Source organism: Amblyomma mixtum, chromosome 2, assembly GCF_055824585.1.
Source record: "Amblyomma mixtum isolate Tamu chromosome 2, ASM5582458v1, whole genome shotgun sequence".
NCBI lineage: Eukaryota > Metazoa > Arthropoda > Arachnida > Ixodida > Ixodidae > Amblyomma > Amblyomma mixtum.
Window position 1 is genome coordinate 21,110,288 of NC_143013.1, and position 9,194 is coordinate 21,119,481.

At 51.6% G+C, this 9,194-nt stretch overlaps 1 protein-coding gene across 2 annotated transcripts; it reads right to left on the reverse strand.

Moving 5' to 3' along the window:
• Positions 1-1,858: 1,858 nt before the first annotated feature.
• On the reverse strand, positions 1,859-8,889 carry LOC149358636 (uncharacterized). Of its 2 annotated transcripts, XM_089570776.1 has the most exons (3): positions 8,340-8,868; positions 5,379-5,572; positions 1,859-3,319 (listed from the first exon to the last, which is right to left on the reverse strand). In XM_089570776.1, the coding sequence occupies exons 1-3, from the start codon at positions 8,400-8,402 to the stop codon at positions 2,104-2,106; spliced, it is 1,473 nt and encodes a 490-aa protein (XP_089426902.1). In that variant the 5' UTR covers positions 8,403-8,868; the 3' UTR covers positions 1,859-2,103. The 2 variants fall into 2 exon arrangements, with proteins under 2 accessions (XP_089426902.1, XP_089426903.1); XM_089570777.1 differs by lacking the exon at positions 5,379-5,572 and having other exon boundaries at positions 8,340-8,889.
• Positions 8,890-9,194: the final 305 nt, after the last annotated feature.

Sequence of the window (9,194 nt, forward strand, 5' to 3'; positions counted from 1 at the left end):
TCCATAAAGAAACTTAGCAATTATCTCGTCCATTCGGGCTTCCTCCTATAGTTTGGAAAAGAAAAAAAAGACAGAATGGTTACCAGTGTCACGCGAGATTCAGTGATAGCGGTTAAGGTATTCATATTTTACGATATTTAGAATGTGGCAGCGATTTCATATCTATATAGTTCTAGAGCGCTTTTTTTTTTGTTTTCCACGCAAACTCGCGTGTCGACTAGCTCTCCATTCCAGTCCGCCGCTCTAGGCGCGCGGCACCGCTGATGACCCTCTTCACCGTGGTTACCGTGATTCCCGTGGTAACCACCCTTTGGCTACGCCTTCCTTCGCTCTCGCCTTACCGTCTTCCAACCACGGTAACCAGTTTCCTCCGTTCACTCTCCGGGTGGTTCCCGTGGCAACAACCGTCCGCTTGTGCCTTACGCTTTCGCCGTACCTTCCTCCTTGCACAGCGACCACCTTCCGGTTACGCTTTCGTATGCTCTCGCCACATCCTCATCCTTCGAAGGCAAACACTTTCCGGGCGGTTCTCGTAGTAACCATCTTTCGATTACGCCATCCTACGCTCTCATCATACCCTTCTCCTTCAACAGCAACCCTCCTCTTCCAGGGTAACTATACCCTCCGGGAGGTCCCCGTGGCAACCTCTCACCAGTTTCGCCATATTACGTTCTTGCCATGCCCCCCTCCTCCCACGATAACCACCCTGCTGATGGTTACGGCGGTAATCACTCACCGGCTGCGCATCCCCCATTTACGTCATTACCTACTCCTTCCCCGGTATCCACCCTCCGAGTGGTTTGTATGGCAACGCGGCCACCGGTTACGCCAACGACTACTACGACATACTACTACTACTTGCGATGCTGACATGAAACGCAGGAACGAGCACTTAACATCTGTCGCTGTAGAAAACTTGAGTGACTGGATAGTGTTAAAATAATATTTTCTCTGCCCACTGCTAAGGGACATCGATCCGTTACAGAGTAACAAAATGGATTTTAAGAGAACCGTAATGGTGCAGGGGCCGGCAGACAGACAGGTGAGCGGATGAGATGGCGTTAGCGGAGATAAGGTGGCCGCAGTTTGCGCAGGACAAGATTAATCGGAAGTCAGTGGGAGAGGCATCTGTCCCGCTGTGAACTTAGGCTGATGATTATGAGAACACAGACAAAGGCGCTTGATTCGCAGTGGATTTCATGTGCTAAATGACGATGACGGCGTTCATATCGCAGGCACGGTGTACGGTGAATGTCAAAGAGCTTCGTTCTGTCACCTCAAACTGGTAATATTCTCAACCGCAGGCACGAGTTAGGTGACACATTCTGTCATGAGATGAAATCCGAGACAAAAAGCGGTAGGGGCTTAACGTAGCTAAAACGAGTAGACGTCCGAAGGCATCTGTTCATTCTTCAATTGCAGGGGACATTTAAGCTCCACCTTAAGGGTATGGCCAATAGCTTTAGTGGATTAATGCCCATGTATTCAGAATTGATCATTCTCTTCTTAACATTCATAGATCGCGGCAAGTCCTCTACCACTACCAGCGCAGTGGCGCAGCGGTTGAGATGGCCCACTGCATTGGCAATTGGCTGTTTCCAGCTCAGCCACCGGTAGGGATTGTGCAACCCATATTGCTCTTCCCTGCTACGGTGGTCAGTGTGCTCACAATCCGGTGGACAGTTTCTGGTGACGCCATAAGGTTCCATGACCTAGGTGGCGCTACGTCCTCCTTCCCTTGCCTGCAGCTGGCGCGACGCTCCTCCGAACTAACCCGTGCTTACCCGAGTTACCACATGGCAAGATTCGGAGTACAAGACAAGGTTCTTGCTCGGGGTTGGTACGTCTGGAGTTGCGCTTTCGCACTAAAAATCTTTTATTTACAATTACCTGACGATGAGGTACATGACAGTGAAACGATAAGACTTTCTGATGATAAATTATTCTTCTGAAAATGCTAGATATTCCTCGCCAGGGCAGCACATTATAAGCACGCCGTGCAGTGTCTGCAGCTCCATTGTGGATGCAGCTTGGGGGTATCCTTCGAACCCTGATGCCGCGCCGTGTGCTTAGTCCAGGTCCAGTGCCACATTTGTTGCCAGTCTACTTGAAAGGCAGCGAGGGTTCCGTCTTGATCCCTATTAACTGTCGCTCGAGCAGCATTCTCCGTACAGCTTCATTACACCGCTCCTGTTTCGCCAGTTCAGTCTCTGCTTCGAGAAGACGGAGCATCCGGATTAGGACAGCGACCCGCAGCTCCCTCTCACGGCTGTCGCCCGTGCCATGTACCGTGCCTGGCCGTTCTGCGCGGTGCCCCCGGTATCTGGTGCTGGGCTCAGTACCACTCCTCTCAGCGAGCAAGTGATTGGCGCTATCGTGCGAACGCTTGCCATCGGCCTTGCTCCTGGTTTCGCCTCCGCTGCTGGCACTCGTTTCAAATCTATTCCTGTCGCCGTCGCTCGCAGGTTGGGCCCCGTAGTTGGCTTTCACCTGAGAAAGCTCGTGCTCGGCGTTTAAAGGTGTATTACTGCGTTCATAGTCGGCGCTCACGCGTAACCGTCTCTTACAGTCGCCGCCAGCGCTCCTGCCTACGTCTTCCACCTTCCCATGCGAACTCTTCTGAACGGCCAGGTCCACCTTATTGCCTTCGGCCTCCGGGCCTAAACTAGAATCTTCGTCCACATTGTTGTCATAATCTTCGAAGCTTACAGTAGAACGATCGTCGTCGCTTTCAAGTTCACTGGTGTCTTTGCAGTCGAGGGAGTCCGCCTCCTTTTCTTTCTTAATGGCACCGGAAGCTTCGCACTGCTGTACCGGTGAAACAGATTCTACGGGACCTTTAAGAGGGCTGTCGGGCCGAAGGAACGGGCCTCCTCTGGCTAACGATTTTCCCGGGGATGCCGCGTGTGCGTTTACGTGCCGTTGCGTCTTCGGGTCATCGCTGTTACTGAGGACTTCACTAGCCTCACGCGTGACCAGAGATGCCTTAAGGGACGGAGACGGCGGTGCCTGCTTCAAAAGTCGATCCGGCGAGACGCGCTGATCGGAATCGATCATAGCCGTGACCGATTGCTTCCCGACAGGGCTAACGGATCGGTGATGCCGTTTCTGCTGATGCAGCTCTTCTCTCTCCGCCTCCTCATGTTGCAGCTTCCGCTTCTTCATTTCGCGTCTCTTTTGCTCCTGCTCTTGCTTCTGACGAGCAGGCACCTCTCGGCTGGTTTCTTGCGTGCCTCCATTCGTATTTTCACGCACCCCTTTGCCGGTGATTGAGCGGTCCGGCTGCATAGCCGTCGAAGTGCCGGCGCCATCACAGTACCTGCATGGAAGAAGAAAGAGGCGCGTATAATTCTCGCTTCAAAAGTAATCGGGTTTTATGTAAATTTGCGGGGAAAAAAACCACAGGAAGCAAGAAGCATAGGCAATCCACGCAGCAGCCGTAAGCTCAGAGAGGATCACAAAACACATTATAAAGCATCTTTATGTGAGAGTGATTAACATGGCATGACAATTCCAATCATTCATGAAAAAAGAAAGGCTGCGACGCATTATGCACAAGAAGCAGTGTGAATGGATTCTTTATGTTGTGCACTGTAGTGTTTCTTAAATGAAACTTAGCTCTACCTCAACGAACTGCCGGACTGGATAGAAGAAGGCCGAAGCTAGGGGGAACGGGGACCCTAGAAAATATGTGCGTAGGCTGTTGTTCTTATATGAATAAATGAGTAATTACTCATTGGCATCCACCCAAGCGCAGCCATACGGCTACAAAGGAAAGCTGTACAGCTTTCTCAGAAACTTCGTAGTTAAAGAAAAATTCGTCCTGGTCCGGGGTTCGAACCCGGAACCACCGCCACACCGGAGCAGTCGCTCTACCAATTGAGCTAACCGGGACGGCAAGCTTATGGTAGGGCGAGAGCGAATTGATCAGTAACTCGAAGTGGGAAGAGTGTTGGTCAAATGTTTAGGGGAATCCCCCAAGGTGGAGTAGATTTGTAATAAGGGAGTAATTACTCATTGGCATCCACCCAAGCGCAGCCATACGGCTACAAAGGAAAGCTGTACAGCTTTCTCAGAAACTTCGTAGTTAAAGAAAAATTCGTCCTGGTCCGGGGTTCGAACCCGGAACCACCGCCACACCGGAGCAGTCGCTCTACCAATTGAGCTAACCGGGACGGCAAGCTTATGGTAGGGCGAGAGCGAATTGATCAGTAACTCGAAGTGGGAAGAGTGTTGGTCAAATGTTTAGGGGAATCCCCCAAGGTGGAGTAGATTTGTAATAAGGGAGTAATTACTCATTGGCATCCACCCAAGCGCAGCCATACGGCTACAAAGGAAAGCTGTACAGCTTTCTCAGAAACTTCGTAGTTAAAGCTTTCCTTTGTAGCCGTATGGCTGCGCTTGGGTGGATGCCAATGAGTAATTACTCCCTTATTACAAATCTACTCCACCTTGGGGGATTCCCCTAAACATTTGACCAACACTCTTCCCACTTCGAGTTACTGATCAATTCGCTCTCGCCCTACCATAAGCTTGCCGTCCCGGTTAGCTCAATTGGTAGAGCGACTGCTCCGGTGTGGCGGTGGTTCCGGGTTCGAACCCCGGACCAGGACGAATTTTTCTTTAACTACGAAGTTTCTGAGAAAGCTGTACAGCTTTCCTTTGTAGCCGTATGGCTGCGCTTGGGTGGATGCCAATGAGTAATTACTCCCTTATTACAAATCTACTCCACCTTGGGGGATTCCCCTAAACATTTGACCAACACTTTTCCCACTTCGAGTTACTGATCAATTCGCTCTCGCCCTACCATAAGCTTGCCGTCCCGGTTAGCTCAATTGGTAGAGCGACTGCTCCGGTGTGGCGGTGGTTCCGGGTTCGAACCCCGGACCAGGACGAATTTTTCTTTAACTACGAAGTTTCTGAGAAAGCTGTACAGCTTTCCTTTGTAGCCGTATGGCTGCGCTTGGGTGGATGCCAATGAGTAATTACTCCCTTATTACAAATCTACTCCACCTTGGGGGATTCCCCTAAACATTTGACCATGAATAAATGAGTTAATCGGTTCCTGTCCACCTCAAATGAGTGTAAGAGACTTCCTAAACAAGTAGAGGCAGAACAAGTCATGGTCAACGTTTGTTCTAGTAAGTTCGGTCATGGGGAGAAATGACTTAAGATTTGGCATCTGTTAAAGACAAGATTAAGAATTTGTCATTTGCATTGCTTCTCTGCTGTGCTGCCTACAACAATGCAGAAAAAATTTGTCCTACTGTAACGAGAATGTTTACTGCATCAATGACTTCCGCCGTCATCAATGACTTCTCAGGTATTCTACCATTCCGTAGATTCTAACTAGGAGGAACGGGCTCTGGGTGGCGTACTCAGTCCCGCGGGAGGCCGCGGAGTGGTGCTGGTCATGCAGCTCTTGCAGGTGGCGCGATGGTCCGGCCACCACTCGGAAGTCGTGGTCGGTGCGGCACCGTCCGGGGCAACCCACGTACTCGCAGCGCCAGTATTGCAGGTTGTCAGCCTTCTTCTCCAGCACGTACCGGAAGCCGCCGATCTTCTTCACGGGCTGCACGAACGCAGAGCCGGAAATGACTCGTTATGCGCCGCTTTCTTTGCCCTGTTAGTGTTTGTGAGCGATACAGTTTTGATGATGATGACAGTGAAATTTTATGGCGCAAGTGCATCTGCGGCAAAAGAGCGCCATGACACAAGGTATTTTCGTTTGTTGAAGGCGGGGTCCCTCAAAGACCCAGTTCCCAAGCATTTCACCCTGATTAAGCCGAGCACCAGACAGGCGAAAGCTTGTACCCATTGTATCACCGTGTACCCGGCGGCACGGGGGATCGAACCCCGCACCTCAAGCATGCGAGGCGGATGTTCAAACATTAGGCCACCCCTGCTTTTTTTTCTTTATTGTCCATTAGGCCACCCCTGCGGTCGGTAGTTTTCCTTCATTTCTCTGTTCTGACCCTCCCAGGTTTTACCTAATGTGCACGTCCCAGTCATTTACATATCTGACGGTACGTTCCCAAAGAGACAGGCCCGCGGGCAGATTGCGAAAACTTCACACGTGGTCCAGAAAGAGCGACCTCACAGCTCATAGAATGTGCATATGCCTCAGTTGAACACTTCAGGAGCTGGCTTAGGGGGTACACATGTGATGGGAGCTGCAAAGGAGGAGGTAAACTTTATTAAAGAAGAGGTCTTAGGCGCGGGTTGGGATGGTGTTTCCCTACCCGCGGTGAGCTCCCAGGCCGGACACTAGTTGGCCGACCGACGATGTCGTTCGGCGACCTCTTCGGCCCGCTCCGTGACTCGGAGTTATATAAAAAGCGTTAAAACTCGGAGTTAAAACGTTATTTTATTGTTTTGGACTACAAGGTCAAAGATCTGTCCTCGGCGCGAGCAAGTGTGCAATTGCCCGAAGACTGCCATGGCTTTGTATGGTTGGGAGAAGGCTCTATTTTCTGCTGCGCTTTTGTTTGGTTCATTGCTGAGATTCTTACCTCGAAGACGGTGCGCCTTAAAGCAAGCTGCTGTTATCATTCCTACGTAAGAGGGCATGGAGGCGCATCTAGCACGTATCACATCATGTTGTTCATTAAAAAGAAACCAGGTAAATAAAGCTGAAGAAACTTTACTGAGCATACTATGTATGCAGTGACAACGTCTGACGTAAACGACGTGTTGCCACAGCAGTTAAAAAATCACCATATCCTGAAATTTTCCAAGTGCCCGGTGTCGACCTGCCGCAGTCAGAGAGCTATCGGTTTAAGGTCCTCTTTTTTTGTTATATGCTTGCTGCTTTGCAATAGACCACATTCCTCCTTTATGTCTTTGTTTTAACCTGCTAAGTTAAACCGTTTCGTGAGTTGCAGAGAACGGTTCGTCCAGATTCACCTCCGGCTGTCTGACTTTACGGAAAAAAAAAAACACAACATGGAAAAATTCTTTGCTGTCACACCACAGCTAACGCTCAAACGTTCGGGTTGCACACTCGTAGCCGTCCTGCGATTAATTTTTTCCAGCGATGCGCCGTGCTGAGCGGCGCAGCCCTACGAGCGCCGACAACACACCCGCACGTGCTCGGCGCCGGCGCGAACCGTCGCGAAGCGGTCTGATGAGTCACCCAACCGATGTGCGCAGCCGCGGAGCGGCTGATGCAGCTGTCGGTCATCGTTCTACCAGAGGTCTGGGCAGGAGGCGGGGCATCCTGAGGTGTCAGCACGGTTATGAAATCCAGCCTGGAGAACGGAGCGGAGAGACAGACGCAGCGACCGGGTTTTCTTCGCTGGTCACCGTCGGTTTCTTCACCGTCAGTGACCGTCACCGTCGGTCTCCTTCTCGAGAAGCAGTAATGCTGTCGGCCCCCGAGACAAACATTGGACTGTTATGTTGCAAATACTGTTGTAAATGTGTTGTAAATACTGCTCCGCCGTCATTTTACCTTGGCTGGCCTGCCCCTACGTGGTGGCTGCACCGACAGCCAGGAAACTCGACTGCACTACCGAGATGACCCCCGACGTCACAACAGCGGAGGCAACACTGGGATGCCCAGTCAGAACAGTGGTAGTAGGGTTGGGATCATGCCAAGACATAACAATGCGTCCACTAGCACCGCTCCATATTTAGTACCGCACAACATACTTATTAGAATTATGATTAAGGTCCTTCCCAAACACCAAATCCAATACTGTGCAATTTTTCGTGGTTGGTTTTGAGTCAGCATAATACATATGCAGCCTAAGCCCTCCTGCCCTTTGACATTTACATCAAAATTTTCGGCCACGAGTAGCGGAGTGTTTTGGGCCGGTAACACGCATATAGATTGCTCTGCACATGGCATCAAATGCTACGAAGCTGTGATGTCAGATTCTTGCCGTTGTGCCTCATTTTTTGCCGCTGAGTAACACTCTAAACTTAAAAAAAGCTGAGCAGTATCTCTGCGCACTTTGTTGCATATAAAAAAGAAATTCGGTTACATGAGGGCTAAGCACGCAGTGGCTCTTCGAGAATGCGGGCAGCGTTTGAGAGCGCGCGCTTTGTGCTCTTTAGATGTCCGTAGAGAACACGGAGGGCGCGTCAAGTGCATCCTGGAGACGATTGCCCCGGAGAAGCCGATAAGGCGCGATAGCGCGGCCTAGCCCGTTGCATGCCTTTAACGGCTGCGGGGCCTGCCTCACTCCGCGCGTCGCGTGAGGATGTCCGTTGTCTGCTTAAACAGATTTGAGCAAGCGGCACTTTCCTTGCAGTAATTCGTTTCGCTTTTCTGGGGTGCGAAATACAGTCACCCTGGAGCGACAGTAGCGGCAGCTGTCGAGAACAATACGCACCTGATTCCTGAAGACTGCATCCCTCTTCCTCGCGTTCTTCTTTTGCGAGTCTTCACTGCTCATCTTGTGATGCTCTGTCTCGCCGTGACTCTTGAACCAAAACACCGAATGCTTGTCCTTGGTCTAGGTAGTTGCGAGCCAGGATGGGTAAGCCTTCACCCCTCAACGCCACCAGTAGCGCGGGCGGTGTCCGCCGTGTCTGCGATGTACAAAGAGCCGCTGCGCCTAGCCTTCAGCGTGCCACGGCGTCCATGCATCACGTCGACGCCGACCTACTCGGTGCTCTAGTCGCGCGATCGCCATTTCACAACAAGCTCTGCCATCTGGCGGCGCCGTCACTCAACGGGCGTCGACTTCCTCGCCGGCAGTCTGAATCACTCCGTCCTTCATCGTCGCTATCGCGCACACTGGGACAACACAGCGCGGAGTCAGCGAAGTAACAGTCACCGCACACGTATCTGCATCAACGATTGCAGCTTCTGACGCCCTCCTACAGAAACGCGTTAACGCAAGCACACAGCGCACTGGCGTAAGCGCGCGCGCACGAGGTTTCCGCCGGCTGTGCCTGCTTCCTCGAAGTCTCCTCTCCCCACTCTTTAAGTGCCCTCGCAACACATACTCTGCGCTCGCGCCGCTGCCGCGGAGACGACTGAGCCAGGCGGGCAGCTTGCCGTATGAGCCGTACGGCTTGCTCTCAGCAGCGCCATGTGCTGGCGTCGGCACAAACGGCCACAGCGCGCCGCGTTGCCACTACCCATTACTGACATCTAAAATGCTTGGATTCGAATCACACCCAAACCTATAACTTTCAGCCTCGTGTGGATGGACTGGCGGACAGAGAGAAGCAAAAAATTC